The 19172-nt window shown below is 36.8% G+C and overlaps 1 protein-coding gene across 9 annotated transcripts in view; it reads right to left on the bottom strand.

Annotated features, from left to right (window-relative positions):
- Window positions 1-19172, bottom strand: part of Iho1 (interactor of HORMAD1 1) — a 66869-nt gene that overhangs the window by 15633 nt on the left and 32064 nt on the right. For 4 of the 9 annotated variants that reach the window (XM_078043169.1, XM_005326909.4, XM_078043170.1 and 1 more), the window contains exons 2-4: window positions 8513-8583; window positions 6698-6872; window positions 5291-5454 (exon numbers count right to left, since the gene is read on the bottom strand). In XM_078043169.1, the coding sequence (XP_077899295.1) occupies window positions 5291-5454; window positions 6698-6872; window positions 8513-8568 (395 nt within the window). In that variant the 5' untranslated portion in view covers window positions 8569-8583. Of the gene's footprint in view, window positions 1-1998; window positions 2090-5290; window positions 5455-6697; window positions 6873-8512; window positions 8584-11153; window positions 12458-19172 lie in introns of those variants that run through there. The other 5 variants (XM_078043171.1, XM_078043172.1, XM_078043173.1 and 2 more) reach the window with 3 other exon arrangements.

The following is a 19172-nucleotide window of genomic DNA, read 5'->3' as shown; positions in this document are numbered from 1 at the left end:
GTTTTTTGAAAAAATAAATAAAATTGATAAACTCTTAGCCACCCTAATGAAAAGAAGAAGAGAGAAAACTCAAATTACTAAAATTCATGATGAAAAAGGAAATATCACAACAAACACTATTGAAACACAGAAGATAATTAGAAACTATTTTGAAAAATTATACTCTGTTAAAATAGAAAATCCTAAAGACACTGACAAATTTCTAGAAACATATGATATGCTCAAACTTAATCAAAAGGACATACAAAATTTAAACAGATCAATTTCAAGCAAAGAAATAGAAGACTCCATCAAAAGCTTACCAACTAAGAAAAGCCAGGGACCAGATGGATTCTCAGCTGAGTTCTATAAGACCTTAAAAGAAGAATTAATACCAATACTCTTCAGGTTATTCCATGAAATAGAAAAGGAGGGAACCCTACCAAACTCATTCTGTAAGGCTAGTATCACTCTGATTCCAAAAGACACATCAAGGGGCTGGGGCTGGGGCTCAGTGGTACAGCACTCGCCTAGCATGAGGCTCTGGGTTAGATCCTCAGCACCACATAAAAATAAATAAATAAAATAAAGATATTGTGTCCAACTAAAGAAATAAATTTTAAAAAAGACACATCAAGGAAAGCAAACTTCAGACCAATATCCCTGATGAACATAGTGCAAAAATTCCCAGTAAAATTCTGGAAAATAACATACAAAAACATATTAAAATGATAGTACACCACAATTAAGTAGGGTTCATCCCAGGGATGCCAGATTGATTCAACATACAGAAATCAATAAACATAATTCATCACATCAGTAAATTAAAGACAAGAATCATGATTATCTCAATAGATACTAGAAAGCATTTAACAAAATACAGCACCTCTTCATGTTCAAAACACTAGAAAAACTAGGGATAGTAGAAACAACATACCTCAACATTGTAAAAGCTATCTATGCTAAGCCCAAGGCCAACATCATTCTAAGTGAAGAAAAATTGAAAACATTCCCTCTAAAAACTGGTACAAGAGAGGGATATCCTCTTTCACCACTTCTATTCAACAGTTCTTGAAACTTTAGCTAGAGTAATTAGACAGATGAAATAAATTAAAGGGATACAAACAGGAAAAGAACTCCAACTATCACTATTTGCTGATGATATGATTCTATATTTAGAAGATCCAAATAATTCCACAAGAAAACTTCTAGAACTAATAAATGAATTCAGCAAAGTAGCAGGATATAAAATCAATATCCACAAAATCAAATGCATTTCTATACATAAGTGATGAATCCTCTGCAAGAGAAATTAGAAAAACCACCCCATTCATGATAGCCTCAAAAAAACAAACAAACAAAAAAAAACTTGGGAATCAATCTAACAAAAGAGGTAAAAAAAAAACTTCTACAATGAAAACTATAGAACACTAAAGAAAGAAATTGAAGAAACCTCAGAAGATGTAAAGATCTCCCATGCTCTTGGATAGGCAGAATTAATATAATCAAAATGGCCATACTACCAAAACCGTTATACAGATTAAATGCAATTCCTTTAAAAATCCCAATGACAGTGCTGGGGATGTGGCTTAAGCGGTAGCGTGCTTGTCTGGCATGTGCGGGGTGCTGGGTTCGATCCTCAGCACCACATAAAAATAAAATAAAGATGTTGTGTCCACCAAAAACTAAAAAATAAATATTAAAAAATTCTCTCTCTCTCTTAAAAAATAATTTAAAAAAATCTCAATGACATTCTTCATAGAACCACAAAAAGCAATCATGAAACTCATTTGGAAAAATAAAAAGACCCAGAATAGCTAAGGCAGTCCTTAGCAAGAAGAGTGAAGCAGGAGACATAACAATATCAGACCTTAAACTATATTACAGAGCAATTGTAACAAAAATAGCATAGTATTTACCAAAATAGACATGTAGACCAATGGTAAAAAAGATAAGACACAGAAACAAACCCACATAAATATGGTTATTTCATACTAGACAAAGGTACTAAAAACATACATTGGAGAAAAGATAGCCTCTTCAACAAATGGTGCTGGGAAAACTGGAAATCCATATGTAGTAGAATGAAATTGAACTTCCATCTCTTACCCTGCACAAAAATCAATTCAAAGTGGATTAATGACTTAGACACTAGAACAGAGACCCTGGGCCTAACAGAAGACAAAGTAGGCCCAAATCTTCATCATGTTGGCTTAGGATCTGACTTCCTGCACAAGACTCCTAAAGCACAAGAAGTAAAATCAAGAATCAATAAATGGGGCTGGGGATGTGGCTCAAGTGGTAGTGCGCTCGCCTGGCATGCGTGCGGCCTGGTTTGGATCCTCAGCACCACGTACCAGCAGGGATGTTGTGTCCGCCGAGAACTAAAAAATAAATATTAAAAAAAAAATTCTCTCTCTCTCTCTCTCTCCCCTCTCTCACTCTCTCTTTAAAAAAAAAAAAAAAGAATCAATAAATGGGGGCTGGGGATGTGGCTCAAGCTGTAGCGCGATCGCCTGGCATGCGTGCGGCCGGGGTTCGATCCTCAGCACCACATACAAACAAAGATGTTGTGTCCGCCGATAACTAAAAAATAAATATTAAAAAAAAAAGAATCAATAAATGGGGTGGATTCAAACTCAAAAACGTCTTCTCAGCAAAAAAAAAAAAATCAATAATATGATGAGAGTGCCTACAGAATGGGAAAAAAATCTTTGCCACACCCACCTCAGACAGAGCACTAATATCCAGGATATATAAAGGACTTAAAAATTGGGCCAGGGGCTGGGATTGTGGCTCTTTGGTAGATCGATCGCCTAGCATGGGCGGGACCCTCGTTCGATCCTCAGCACCACATAAAAATAAAGGCATTGTGTTAAAAAAAAAAAAGGTTAAAAAAAAGAATAAAAAGAAATCTTAAAAAAAAAACTGGGCCAGAGCTGTGACTCAGTGGTAGAGTGCTTGCCTAGCATGCATGAGGTACAGCGTTTAATCCCTGACACCACATTAAAAAAATAAATAAAGATATTGTGTCCATCTACAACTAAAAAAATATTTTTAAAATACCTCAAAAACATAATAGCAAAAAACCCAAATAACCCAATGAATAAATGGGCTAAGGAAATGAACAGACAATTTACAGAAGACATATAATCAATCAACAAACATATGAAAAAATGTTCATCATCTCTAACAATTAGAGAAATGCAAATCAAAACTAAGATTTCAATTCACTTATCAAGAATACAAGCAATAATAAGTGTTGGCTAGGATGTGGAGGGAAAAGGTACACTCATACATTGTTGGTGGAACTACAAATTGGTACAACTACTATAGAAAGCAGTATGGAGATAGATACCTCAGGAAATTTGAACTGAATTCACCATTTGACCCAGCTATCCCGCTCCTTGGGTTTATACCCAAAGGACTTAAAATCAGCATACTACAGTGACTCTGCCACATCAATGTTTATAGCAGCTCAATTCACAATAGCTAAACTATGGAACCAACCTAGATGCCCTTCAACAGATGAATGGATAAAGAAAATCCGGTGCATATACTCAATGAAATATTATTCAGCCTTAAGGAAGAATAAAATTATGGCATTTGCAAGTAAATGGATGGAACTAGAGAATATCATGCTAAGTGAAATAAGCCAAACCCCAAAAAACAAAAGCTGAATGGTTTCTCTGATAAGTGGATGCTGATCCATAGTGGGGTCGGGGGGTGGGGGGATAGGAAAGAATGAAGGAACTTTGGTTTGTGTAGAGGGGAGTAAGGGGAGGGGTGGGTTATGATGATGGGGAGGACAGTAGAAAAAAATGAACATTATTATCCTATTTACATGTATAATTACACTAGTGGAGTAACTCTGAACTAAGTACAGACTGAGGAATGAGAAGTTGTGCTCCATTTGTGTAGTATATGTCAAAATGCATTCTACTATAACATAAATAAATTTTTAAAAAAAGAACAAGGCAGAGGTTATTTTGTTTGTTTGATTGATTGACTGATTGATTTTGGTACTGGAGATTGAACTCAGGGGCACTTAACTGTGGGAAGCCATTTCTGACACGTGATTGGGTGGCCTGAGGCGCTCTGGCTGTGTCGGAGCTTTCCTGGCCCTTTCCTGATGAGAGAGCCCATCTGTGTGGAGGTGTGCCTGACCACTGACCCGGGGGGCCCAATCACTGACCCTGACCTTGGAGTGCAGTCCCCCCTCAACCTTCATTGGATGGAATTCTCCTCTGAATCTCTTGTTCCCCAATAAAAGGCTACTCCCAGGCGTGTTCAAACTCTCTCTCTCCTGCTAGCCCAGAGTAATCCTTGCTGCCCTGATGGGCGGTTAGATGAGGGAACCAGAGAGGGGAGCTGTCTCGGACCTGGCAATATAAATAAGGTAACTGAGTCTGTGTGTTTTATTTCGATCTCATCTAACTAACTTTATGCCTAGAACCTCATTAATGAAACCATTGCGCAGGCCGCATGGTGGACTTAACCACTGAGTCACATCCCCAGTACCCACCCCATTTTTGAGTTTTTATTTTGATAGGGTCTCTCTGAGTTGATAAGGGCCTTACTGAATTGCTGAGGCTGATTTTGAACTCACGATCCTTCTGCCTCAGCCTCCCAGGTTTCTGGGGTTACATGCGTGGGCCATCATGCCTAGAATAAGAGTTATTTTGTATGTCAAGTTCAATAGGCTGAGAGATGTCCAGATAGCTTATGAAACATTATTTATAGGTGTGTATATGAAAGTTTTTGTCTAAGGATTACATGTGAATTTGTAGGATGAGTACAGAAGATAACCCTTATCAATGTACATGGACATCATTTAATGTGTTGAAGGCCCAAATAGAACAGAAAGATAAAAGAAGGGCAAATTCACTCCTTCTTCTTGAGCTGGGATATCCATCTTGTTAGACATTAGAGCCCCCTGGTTGTCAGGCTTTCAAACTCCAGGACTTGTACCAGAAGCCACCACTCACCTTCCTTCTCAGGCCTCCTGACTCAGACTGAGTTATACCTGTGGCTTTCCTGGTTCTCTAACTTGCAGATAGCAGATTATGGCACTTCTTGGTCTAGACAATCTCATGAGCCAATTCATATAATAAGTCAATCTCTGTAACTTTTTTTCTTTGTCTCTGTCTCTTCTTCTCTCTATATACATATAAATCTTATTGATTCTGTTTCTCTGGAGAACATTAATACATGCTATCATATTGAAATTTAATTCTTTGATTACTGACACTCCTTTTTGTTTCCCTCAGAAAAACACAAGCTGCCTTATTCACTTGAAAATGTTGCATACCTGTCACATTGATCTTTTGTCCTTTTGTTTTTCTCCTCAAACTGTGTCAAAAGACCTTTTGACTTTCCAACTGGCAAAGGAAGAGAAAATAGGCCTATATCTTTTGTATCTCCTGCAAAGAGCTGGGGTTTTGTCTGGTACTTTGTGAAAATACTAGGTTCACTCTGTTAAATGAACAAAAAAATCAATATATCATTTCAAACATAAAAATGCATAATATTCACTATTTTCTGTATAATTCAGAATCATATTTAAGTTCCAACCTTATTGCTAAAAACAATATAGCATGTAGCTTTTTTGAATTTCTGTGTCTAACAGGAAATTATATTTACAATAAAACAACTCTTTCTATTAATAGGGTTTCTACCTTACCAGCAAAGATATTTAAAATATCAGTTAAGATTGCTTTAAAATTAATTGCATAAATTTACAGGCAACAACAGAAAATTATTTATGCTATCTCTGAGATGATGTATTAAAGTTTTTAAATGAATAAGTTTAACTAGATTTGCTGATTTTATCTGCTAGTGAATTAAAATACCTATTGATAAGTTTGACATGGATTGGACAATGGTCATGATATCATATGGTGAACCATTTCCTGTATTCAAGGATTCAAGAGACTGTTCCCTCTCCTGGCCCTTATTCATTAACTTGGCCCTCAAAAATCCTCATTTTCTTCCTTCATCAATAATATAATGTAGATTACACACCTATAATCCCAGTGGCTTGGGAGGCTGAGGCAGAAGGATCACAAGTTCAAAGCCAGCCTCAGCAACTTAGTGAGGCCCTAAACAACTCCATGAGACCCTGTCTCTAAATAATATATTAAAAAGGGCTGGGGATTTGGCTCAGTGGTTAAGTGCCCTGGGGTTCAACCCCCATTACCCCCCCCAAAAAAATAAATGTAGTATAATTAATTGAAATCCACAAAGTATGTGAAGTTTCTTAGGAAAAAGTCTATTTAATATAAAATTTAGGGCTGGGGATGTGGCTCAAGCGGTAGCGCGCTCGCCTGGCGTGTGTGCGGCCCGGGTTCGATCCTTAGCACCACATACAAAGATGTTGTGTCTGCTGAAAACTTAAAAATAAATAAATAAAATTAAAAAAAAATATATAAAATTTATGTTACTTTATTCCTATTGTATGTAAATTTTTTCTTACAAATTTTCACAAAAAATTAGTGTGACTAGACTTAGGAAATGTATGCAGTATAAGCCTTTTCCTAGAAGCAGTAAGGGACTAACAGTATTTTATATCATTTGGGTAAGAGAAGAAATTACAAGTATTATTATTTTTTGTTCACTTCAGAAGACCAAGTCAAATCTATAGTAGCTTTAAAAATGTATGATTCTACTATATATTGGTATGAAATACATGAAGAGAAATTCTGTAAATCAGACTCACATCCAGAGAATTCTGTTGTGACTGTTTTGAATGTCTCAAGTGGGCACTGAAATCCAAGGGTGCTGACAGGGTCTCTGAATTTTCTGGACAAAACTGAGATCCAAAGAGGAACTGAGAATCACTGAGAGCAGTATAATCAGTCTGATTATTATTCCAGTTAGATGACTTAGTGGTCCTAAAATTAAGCAAGATAAATATATTAAGTGGACATATAACCTAAACAATGAAATCATAGTTTACAAGTGTTTACTTCAGAATATCCTGGGCACAGGGCCAACTTACTCTGACTTTTAAGCCCTCTTTACATGGCCAGTAATATATACAAAGAAGCACAAGAAAGGAGCTGGAGTTGGTCATGGTGGACCTGGCCTCTAATCCCAGTTAATCAGGAGGCTGGGGCAGGAAGATTGCAAGTTGGGAGTCCAGCCTCCACAATTTAGCAAGGCCCTAAGCAACTTAGCTAGACCTTGTCTCAAAAAAGAAAAAGAAAAAGAAAAAAGAAAGAAAGAAAGAAGGAACAAAAGAAAGAAAAAGAAAGAAGGAGGAGGGAAGGAGAGAGGGAAGAAGAGAGTGTGGATCTGGAGATAGAACTCAGTAGAAGAACACTTGTCTAGCATGCTCAAGGTCCTGGGTTTGATCCCTAGCACCATAACACACACCACACAAGGACATTTTGAATGCCACACATTTTTATTATAACCAGTGTTAGAAATACTCAGGCTCTGCAAGAAATCAAACATGTGTTTGAAAGAATGTGGGCAAAGCAAACTTTACTTCTGCCATAAGGCATGCTAGGGAACCTGGCTAGCAAGTACCCCTGGGTGGGCAATTTTATATCCCTAACACTGCATTGCCCTTTGCCCTGATTAGAGGAGTTGATTGGCTAATTTTATAATTAGGGCCAGCAAGATAAGGGCTTTAGTTAAAATGGTTACAATTGCTTTCAATTAGGACTAAATATTCTTTTTTTAGGACCTGGGATTGAACCCAGGGGCCCTTAACCACTGAGCCACAGACCTAGACCATTTTATTTAATTAATTAATTTATTTACTAGTTGTAATTGGACACAATACCTTTATTTATTTATTTTTATGTGGTGCTGAAGATCAAACTCAGTGCCTTATACTTGTTAGGCAAATGCTCTACCGCTAAGCCACAACCCAGCCCCATTATTTTTTATTTTGAGACAGGGGCTCACTAAGTTGTTTAGGGCCTTGCTAAGTTGCTGAGGCTTTGAACTTTCAATCTTTCTGCCTCAGCCTCCTGCCTTAGCCTCCTGAGTCATTGGGATTACAGGCAGGCACCATCACACCCAGCAGCTGGAGTGACTATTATTTCCATGGTACCTAAAAATTGCACACACAATCAAACATATAAATGAACACTGACTTGATTTTATTCCTTACTACTTCAATAGAGTTGCCCCAATGAAGGTCAGTTTCCAAATGTTGGACTATGTCTGATTCTCATAGGTCCAATCCGTAGGCCCAATGCAGGGTAAAAAGTCATTGCTCAGTTAATATATGAATTAACATCACTTTTGTAATCAATAAATGGGAAAAAGACACAAGAAGGAGCAATGGTGACAGAGGATTAGAAGAGATAGTACAGAGCATTTCTACCACTACAACCCAATAGGAAGGGGACCTTCTTTCTAGAATCAATAAGACTCTCTCTTTTTTTAATTGTAGATGAACACATTTATTTTGTTTTATTATTTATTTTTATTTGGTGCTGAGGATGGAACCCAGTGCCTCACACATGCTAGGCAAGCGCTGTACTACTCAGCTATAACCACAACCCAGAAAACTTACCCTGGGCCTGAAGGAATACTGAGCATCTCTTTGATGTTCCAGACATTAAAATTCATTTCTTATGATTGTCTCTATTAAAAGAACAGAAGAATATTAATTAAGAAATTTAACATGATATAATATTTTCCAAAGAAAAGCAATTTTACTAGTAATCTTACTACATGTAAATGAGGACATTTCAGCAGTTACATTCCCATCCAGTTAATGAAATTTTGTGTTACCTATGTGCCAAAAATAGGTTATCTTCTATCATTAAATTGCACACAACTGGGTGCAATGATGCATGCCTGTAATTCCAGAGACTTAGTCTGAAGCAGGAAGATTGCAGGTTCAACAGCAGCCTCAGCAACTTAGTGAGACTCTGTCTCAAAATTTAAAAAGTAAAATAAAAGGTCTTGGTATACAGCTCAGTGGTAGAGTGCTCCTGGGTTTAATTCCCAGTATTTAAAAAATGTAGAAAGAAATTTTAAAAAAGAGAAAAAAAAATATACAAATTCCCACTTGACACCAGGGAATGCTCAAAATCACCTATGAAACTGGAAATTTGCCTTGCTTTGCTCTTTGCCCTTTTCTCTTGTTGTCCTATGAATAATCTGCTTTTAGGAAAGAACCAATATACCTTATCTTTCATTGCTTGATGCAATGAATGACTTAACCCATTACCTCTCCCAAGAAGACTAGTTTTCCTGAGACCATAAGATATTGGAATGTCAAGAGAGAGGTAGAATTTGGGGAATTAAGGAGTCAGATGAAGAGGGAGCGCATTGAATAAAAGTGCCTTCCCACACCTCTTAAAAGCAGTGCCTTCTCTACCTACTTTGCTTTTCTGCTCAGTGAGTACTGCATACCATAGGTCATTATAATAACCATACAGCCTGAATTTTTTGTTAAATATTTTTTAGTTGTAGTTGGACACAATGTCTTTCTTTCTTTCTTCCTTCCTTCCTTCCTTCCTTCCTTCCTTCCTTCCTTCCTTCCTTCCTTTCTTTCTTTATTTATATGTAGTGATGAGGATCCAATCCAGTGCCTCACACATGCTAGGCAAGCACTCTACCACTGAGCCACAACCCCAGGCCTAGCCTGAATTTTATAAGTCAAATTTAGAAATTTTAATACATTTTTAGTTGGACACAATACCTTCATTTTATGTATTTATTTATTTTTATGTGGTACTGAGAATTGAATCCAGCACCTCACATATGCTAGGTAAGCACTCTACCACTGAGCCACAACCCCAGCCCCTAATTTAGAAATTTATCTTTCCGGGCTGGGGATGTGGCTCAAGCAGTAGCACGCTCGCCTGGCATGCGTGCGGCCGGGGTTCGATCCTCAGCACCACATACCAACAAAGATGTTGTGTCCGCCGAGAACTGAAAAATAAATATTAAAAATTCTCTCTCTCTCTCTCCCTTCTCTCTCACTCTCTCTTTAAAAAAAAAAGAAATTTATCTTTCCAAACTCACAAAGCATTCATATTTATCAGATAACATTTTACCACTGTGATATCAGAAATATGATTTTTTATCCCTACACATATGGTAGAATAAACCATCAAACATTAAACACTTTTTCAACACAGACCTAACCTAGATAAAATAAAACAGAAGTTCTAAATAAATATTTTAATGTATGTAAAATTTTTCTAATTTTCTAGAAAAACAGATGTATTTTTTCATGTTTATAAATACTTGTTTTACATGAATGTTAAGTACAGACCATAAGATCAAGGGGCTATAAGCACTGCCATTTAGTTTTGTATTGTGTGCTAGGTACAATGCTAGTGTACATTTATTTAATCCTCCCAATGATTTTTTGAGGCAGGTGTTATCACCATTTTTTTGTGAGCAAAGTTCATATAAGCTAATTAACCAGCTCAAGTCTTCTCCAATAATTAGGGGTAAGATATTTCCAAGCTAGGTGAGTTCAGTACAATAAGTCATGATATTTCAAGTACACCAGTCTGTTTCTTAACATTGGCTGTTTGAGGGTACTTTTTAGAACTAAGCATCTCTAATGTTTCCCTGTATTAATAGCAAGGTAATAAATGGAAAGGTTATGTCTTTTGAGGCACCAGACCAAGATTCAAATCCTAACTCTTCTACCTACAAACTGAGTGAACTTGGAAAAATAAGTTAACTTCTTTGAACCTCAGTTTCCTCATTAGTTAAATGAGCATAAGACAATAACTATCTTAAAAGAATGGGGAATGGAGGGTAGAAACTGGTGCCATGGCAAATGCCAGCAATCCCAGCAGCTCTGGGATGCTGAGGCAGGAGGATCCCAAGTTCAAGGCCAGCCTCAGCATTCTAGTAAGGTCTTAAGCAACTTAGTGAGACCCTGTGTCAAAATAAAAATGAAAAAGGATGGGAATGTAGCTCAATGAGTGGTTTAGTGTCCCTGGGTTCAATTCTTGGTACTAAAAAAAAAAAAAAAAAAAAGAATGCGGATAAAGATTCAAGAAGATGAATATGAGGTAGCTCAGTGGCAGTGGTAAAATGCAAGTTTAACATGCATGAAGCCCTAGGTTCAATCCACAGCAGCAGCAACAAAACGACAACAACAAAAGTAATATCTAGTACCTGGTATGGAAACTGATACTTATTAGCTGTTTCTTAATTACTGTCTCAGACTCTGGCTTTACCTTTCTCAAATGAATCCATGGTTTCCTTGGGCTGACCACATTCACCTGCTCTCAGTTCATAAGACTCCATATAACAGATCATAAACTCTCACATTCACTCCAGCAGCAAAAAATGTTCCTGCAGAGTTGAAACTGAGTATTACAGTTAATTTTTTGGTCTCAACCCTCCTGAACAGAGTTTAGATAATTTCTTCTTTGTAAATCAATGCAATACTGCTTTCCCACAAAGCAAATAAGTATGTGTTTTTTGTTGTTTGTTTTTTATGGTAATGGTGATTGAGCCCAGGGGCACTCTACCTGAAAGCCACATCCCAAGATCCTTTAAACATTTTTTTTTTTAACTTTGAGACAGTGTCTTGCTAAACTTCTCCTCAAACTTGTGAATCTCCTGCCTCAGCTTCCCTAATCGCTGAGATTACTGGTATGCACCATTGCTCCTAGCAAGCAAATAAATTAGTAAAATACCTCAGAGTGAGATGAGAACTGAAAAAAAAAATTTAAAAACCCAGCTAAGCAAGAAGCAGTGCTGTGTAATCCCAGCAGCTCAGAGGCTGAGGCAGGAGGATTAAAAATTCAAAGTCAACCTCAGCAATTTAGAGAGGCCCTGAGCAACTTACTGAGACCCTGTCTCAAGATAAAAAGCAGGTTGGGGATATGGCTCAGTGGTTAAGTGCCCCTGGGTTTAATCCCTGGTACCAAACACAAACAAACAAAAAACCCAGTTACATTATTAAGATGGGTTCACTGGTGAATTCTTTGAAACATCTAAGAAAATAATTATACCAATTTTCTCCAATCTTTTCCAGAAGATAGAAGTTCTGGGGATCCTTTCTAACTTATTCTATGAGACCAGTATTACCCCATTCTAGACAAAGACATTACAAGAAAACTAGACCACCATGACTCATGAGCATACATGCAAAGTCCTCAACAAAATATAATCAAACAGAATCCAACAATTTAAAGAGAATTATAAAGCATAACCCAGTGGGATTCATTCCAGAAATTCAAGGCTGTTTCAACATTCAAAAACGAATTGATGTGGGCTAAGGTTGTGGCTCAGTGGTAGAGAATTTACCTCACATGTGTGGGGCACTGGGTTCGATCCTCAGCACCACATAAATAAATAAAATAAAGGTATTGTGTCTATTTACAACTAAAATTTTTTTTAAAAATGATCCACCACATTAACAAACTAAAGAGGAAAAATTACATGATCAGATCAACAGATGCAGAAAAAGAAAGCATTTAACAAAATCCAACACTGATTAAAAAAAAAACAAAAACAAAAAACCTCTCAGCAGCTGAGTGTAATCCTAGCAACTGAGGAGACTGAGGCAGAAGGATCAAAAATTTGAAGTCTGCCTGGGTAACTAATTCAGTGATACTCTGTCTAAAAATAAAACAGTCTGGAGATGAAACTCAGAGGTAGAGTACTGGCTTAGCATATGCAAGGTTCTGGATAGAATACCTAGTACCAAAGTGAGCCTCTCAACAAACCAGGAATAAAGGTGAAAATCCTAAACTTGATGAATAGCTTCAACAAACCTAAGCTAACATCATATTTAATGGTGAGAAACTAAAATTTCCTGCCAACATCAGGAACAAGGCAAGGCTTTCCCTTCTTATCACTCCTTTTCAAACGTTGTACTAGAAGTCCTAGATAATAAAATAAGACCAAAAAGAAAAGAAATAGAAAGCACCAGAATGGGAAGGAATAAATACAACTGTCTTTGTTCACATAATATATGATTGCCTATTTTTTAAACCTTTTTCATTTATCCATTTACGAAAACACACATAATGTTTAAATATATTACTTTATGGAATTTAAGAAGTCAAAGTACTTGTTTTTATATTTAGTAGTTGTTGTTTTAGCATTTTACTTTGCAAATTAATCAGATGTCTCCTTTAACAAACACATTGATTGCCTATTTTTTAATATTTATTTTTTAGTTTTAAGTGGATATATATTTTTATTTTATTACTATGTGGTGCTAAGGATCAAACTCAGTGCCTCATGCATGCTAGGTGAGCATTCTGTAAGTGAGCCATAACCCCAGCTCATGATTGCCTATTTTGAAAATCTAAAAGAATTAACAAAAATATTTCTAGAACTGATAAGTGATTATACTGAGGATACAAAGGATAATCACTTATTAGGATACAAAGTTAACATACAAAATCAATCACTTTCCTATATACCAATAATTAACAAATATAATTTGAAATTAAAAAAACAATAACATTTATATTAGTACTAAAACATCACTTACAACTCTGACAAAACATATGCCAAATATATGAGAAAAACTATAAAACGCTGATGATATAGAAACTTATATTATGAATAGTGACAAGCTGATTCTAAAGTTTATAGAGAGCCAAAATACCAAAATAAATAAATAAATAAAAGAGGTGTAAAAGCCAGAGAACTAACAATATCTAGTTTTAAGATTTACTATAAATTTATGAGTAATCAAGACAAAAAAAAATAGACAAAAAGATCAATGGAATAGAGAGCCTAGAAGTAGACCCACCGCTAAATATAGTCAGCTGATCTTTGAAAGAAAAGCAAAGATAATACAATCAAAAAATAGTCTTTCAACAAATGATGCTAGAACATCATGCAAAAGAAAATAAATTTAGACATAGCTCTTATACCTTTTGCAAAAATTAGCTCAAAACAGATTTTAGACTTAAATAAAATGCAAAACTATAAAATTCCTAGAAGATAACATAAAGGAAAAGCTAAATGACTCTGGGATTGGGACTGGTGGTAACATTTTAGATACAATGCCAAACATGCTATCCATGAAAGAAACAACAACTGGACTTCCATTAAAATTTAAAACTTGGGCTGGGGATGTGGCTCAAGCATTAGCGCGCTTGCCTGGCATGCGTGCGGCCCGGGTTCAATCCTCAGCACCACATACAAACAAAGATGTTGTGTCTGCCAAAAACTAAAAATACATATTTAAAAAAGAATTTTTTTTTTAAATTTAAAACTTCTAGCTGGGCACAGTGATCTCAGTGTCTGGGGAGACTGAGGCAAGAGGATAATTCGAGGCCAGCCTCAGCAACTTGGTGAGATCATCAACAACTTAGTGAGATGCTGTCTCAAAATAAAAAATAAAAAAGTACCTGGAATGTAGCTCAATGGTAAAGTGCCCCTGGATTCAATCCCCAGAACAACAACAACAAAAAAAAAAAATAGAAAACTAAAAATTTCTCTGTGAAAGATATTCAAGAAAGTGAGGGCTGGGTGTAGTTCAGTGTAGAGTGTCTGCACTGTGTGTATAAGGCATGGAGTTCCAGGTTTCACCTCAGCACAAGAAAAGCTAAGAAGCAAGGAAGGGGGTGCTGGGAGAGAAAGGTAGGAAATTTGAAATGAGAAGACAAGCTACAGACTAGAAGAAAATCTTTCCAAACTTTTGTTTTTACAGTACTGGAATTGGACCTAGGGGCACTCTACTACTAAACTACAGATATCCCTTTCTGAGGGGATTTATCCCTCCAACATCAACTGTGTGGAGCTTGAGGGCACAGAGAAACCCCTCTAGAGACGGTTTCAGAGAACAGAATCTGCTTTATTGCACAGCAAGAATAGCTTTTATAGTGGGTATGTACTTTACATATAACAGTCATGATAGGCCAGAGGGGATATATACATATCATCTTAACGGAAGTCCAAGAGTCCAAAAACTGCCACATAGCCCAACCCCACACCAACAGTGGAATAACTCCTTGTCAAAGGAGCAAGGAAATTGCTCTTGCCAGTGTTCTGACAGCATGTTGTCCCAAAATATAATGTCCTATGAGCAAGATAAACATTCTTCCATGAGAGTCCAAGGTTAGGCCCTGCAGCAATTCCTACACCTTTTTATTTTATTTTACTTTTGGACAGGGTCTCACTAAATTATGGAGGCTGGCCTTGAACTTGAGATCCTCCTGCCTCAGCCTTCTAAGTTGCTGGAATTACAGCGTGCACTGCCACTGCCCAGAAAAAGTAATATCTAATGAAGGATTGGTATACAAAATATACAATGAATTTCCTTATTGGTACCAGGAATCAAACCCAAGGTCTTACACAAATTAGGCAAGCACTCTACAACTGAGCTACATCCCTAGACCTGCAAAAATCTCTTAAACTCAATAATAAACTGGGTGTGGTGGTGCATGCTTATAATGCCAGCTACTCAGGAGACCGAGGTCAGAAGATTGCAAGTTTGAGTCCTGCCTAGACAACTTAGGGAGTCCCGGTCTCAAAATTAAAAATAAGGATGTGAGGGCAATATAGCAGAGATTTCTGTCACCCCATTGATCACTAGGATTGATTGGCTGATCTGGCTGGCTAGGAAGCTGTCTGCTTCCTCTTCACTGCACCATGTGCATCCCTACAGAAACTGCACATTAGGTCAAAGAGGATAATCTTCCCTGTCAGAAGAGGACAATTCTTTGGTCAATGGTATTTGAACAGCTATGCTCACCTGATAGAAACTCCAAACAAGCTCTAAAATTAAAAATAAAAGCTCAGTGGTAGAACACCTTTGGGTTCAGTGGCCAGTAACTCAAAATAAATAAATAAATAAAAGAGGTGCAAGCCAGGCATTGTGATGAGTATCTGTACAGCCAGCTATTCAGGGGGCTAAGGCAGGAGAATCATTTCAGGCCAGCCTGGGCACTATAAATAAGACTCCAACTCAAAAATAAATAAATAAGCAAATAAAATTAAATAGAAGAGGTATATTTATGTAAATACAAGACATAGTTTTTTTTTGTTCCCTACAGAAATTCCTCCTTCTAGAATTTAGACTTAGAATTTAAACAATATTACACACATTACTACATCAAGGTCATTATTTAATGTCATTATTCAATACCTAAATAAAACCACTATCATTTTTCATCTCTGTTTCAACTGAGATGAAATTTATATAGCCCATGTCTTAGGGTTTAGAATATACTAGTTTCCACCTTATCCTAGCAGGATATGTTCCAAGACCCCCAGTGGATGCCTGAAACCACAGATAATACACAATCCTATAATTTAATGCCTTTTCCTTTTTTTTTAAAGAAGAGAGAGAGAATTTTTAATATTTATTTTTTAGTTTTCGGCGGACATGACATCTTTGTATGTGGTGCTGAGGATCGAACCCGAGCCGCACGCATGCCAGGCGAGCGTGCTACCGCTTGAGCCACATCCCCAGCCCCTGCCTTTTCCTTTTTCTTTTTTTTTTTTGTACTAGGGATTTAGGGACTAAACTCAGGGGGCTTTACCACTAAGCTACATTCACAGTCCTTTTTGAGACAGAATCTAAGTTGCAGAGACTGGCCTAGAACTTGCAATCCTCCTGCCTCAGTTTCCTGAGTTACTAGGATTAGGATTCCACCTTTTTTTAATATTTATTTTTTAGTTGTAGGTGAACATAATATCTTTTTTTTTTAATATTTATTTTTTTAGTTTTTCGGCGGACACAACATCCCTGTTTGTATGTGGTGCTGAGGATGGAATCTGGGCCGCACGCGTGCCAGGCGAGCACGCTACCGCTTGAGCCACATCCCCAGCCCCTGAACATAATATCTTTATTTCATTTTTATGTGGTTCTGAGGTTTGGATCCAGTGCCTCATGTGTACTAAGTGAGCACTTTAACATTGAACCCCAGCCCCAGCCCCTGATCTTTTTTTTTTTTACGTTATTTTTTAGTTGTTAGACTGACCCTCCCTCCTTCCCTCCCTTTCTCCCTCCCTTCGTTAGCCATGCTAACGAAGAGAAGAAGAGAGAAAACTCAAATTACTAACATACGGGATGATAAAGGCAATATCACAACAGATGCTACAGAAATACAGAAGACAATTAGAAATTATTTTGAAAACCTATAATCCAATAAAATAGAAGACAGTGAAGACATCGATAAATTTCTTAAGTCATATGATTTGCCCAGACTGAGTCAGGAGGATACACACAATTTGAACAGACCAATATCAATGGATGAAATTGAAGAAGCAATCAAAAGACTACCAACCAAGAAAAGCCCAGGACCGGATGGGTATGCAGCGGAGTTTTACAAAACCTTTAAAGAAGAATTAATACCAATACTTTTCAAGTTATTTCAGGAAATAGAAAAAGAGGGAGCTCTTCCAAATTCATTCTATGAGGCCAACATCACCCTGATTCCGAAACCAGACAAAGACACCTCAAAGAAAGAAAACTACAGACCAATATCTCTAATGAACCTAGATGCAAAAATCCTCAATAAAATTCTGGCGAATCGAATACAAAAACACATCAAAAAAATTGTGCACCATGATCAAGTAGGATTCATCCCTGGGATGCAAGGATGGTTCAATATACGGAAATCAATAAATGTTATTCACCACATCAATAGACTTAAAGATAAGAACCATATGATCATCTCGATAGACACAGAAAAAGCATTCGACAAAGTACAGCATCGCTTTATGTTCAAAACATTAGAAAAACTAGGGATAACGGGAACTTACCTTGACATTGTAAAAGCTATCTATGCTAAGCCTCAGGCTAGCATCATTCTGAATGGAGAAAAGTTGAAGGCATTCCCTCTAAAATCTGGAACAAGACAGGGATGCCCTCTATTACCACTTCTATTCAATATAGTTCTCGAAACACTGGCCAGAGCAATTAGACAGACGAAAGAAATTAAAGGCATAAAAATAGGAAAAGAAGAACTTAAATTATCACTATTTGCGGGAGACATGATTCTATACCTAGAAGACCCAAAAGGGTCTACAAAGAAACTACTAGAACTAATAAATGAATTCAGCTAAGTGGCAGGATATAAAATCAACACGCATAAATCAAAGGAATTTCTGTATATCAGCGACAAAACTTCTGAAACGGAAATGAGGAAAAACACTCCATTCACAATATCCTCAAAAAAAATAAAATACTTGGGAATCAACCTAACAAAAGAGGTGAAAGATTTATACAATGAAAACTACAGAATCCTAAAGAGAGAAGTAGAAGAAGATCTTAGAAGATGGAAAAATATACCCTGTTCATGGATAGGCAGAACTAACATCATCAAAATGATGATATTACCAAAAGTTCTCTATAGGTTTAATGCAATGCCAATCAAAATCCCAACGGCATTTCTTGTAGAAATAGATAAAGCAATCATGAAATTCATATGGAAAAATAAAAGACCCAGGACAGCAAAAGCAATTCTAAGCAGGAAGTGTGAATCAGGCGGTATAGCGATACCAGATTTCAAACTATATTACAGAGCAATAGTGACAAAAACAGCATGGTACTGGTACCAAAACAGGTGGGTGGACCAATGGTATAGAATAGAGGACACAGAGATTAATCCACAAAGTTACAACTATCTTATATTTGATAAAGGGGCTAAAAGCATGCAATGGAGGAAGGATAGCATCTTCAACAAATGGTGCTGGGAAAACTGGAAATCCATATGCAACAAAATGTAACTGAATCCCTTTCTCTCGCCATGCACAAAAGTTAACTCAAAATGGATCAAGGAGCTTGATATCAAATCAGAGACTCTGCGTCTGATAAAAGAAAAAGTTGGCTCCAATCTACATATTGTGGGGTCGGGCTCCAAATTCCTTAATAGGACACCCATAGCACAAGAGTTAATAACAAGAATCAACAAATAGGACTTACTTAAACTAAAAAGTTTTTTCTCAGCAAGAGAAACAATAAGAGAGGTAAATAGGGAGCCTACATCATGGGAACAAATTTTTACTCCTCACACTTCAGATAGAGCCCTAATATCCAGAGTATACAAAGAACTCAAAAAATTAGACAATAAGATAACAAATAACCCAATCAACAAATGGGCCAAGGACCTGAACAGACACTTCTCAGAGGAGGATATACAATCAATCAACAAGTACATGAAAAAATGCTCACCATCTCTAGCAGTCAGAGAAATGCAAATCAAAACCACCCTAAGATACCATCTCACTCCAGTAAGATTGGCAGCCACTATGAAGTCAAACAGCAACAAGTGCTG

Source organism: Ictidomys tridecemlineatus, chromosome 3 (assembly GCF_052094955.1).
Source record: "Ictidomys tridecemlineatus isolate mIctTri1 chromosome 3, mIctTri1.hap1, whole genome shotgun sequence".
Lineage (NCBI taxonomy): Eukaryota > Metazoa > Chordata > Mammalia > Rodentia > Sciuridae > Ictidomys > Ictidomys tridecemlineatus.
The sequence above is the reverse complement of the archived record's forward strand: the minus strand, read 5'-3'. Positions and strand labels throughout refer to the sequence as shown.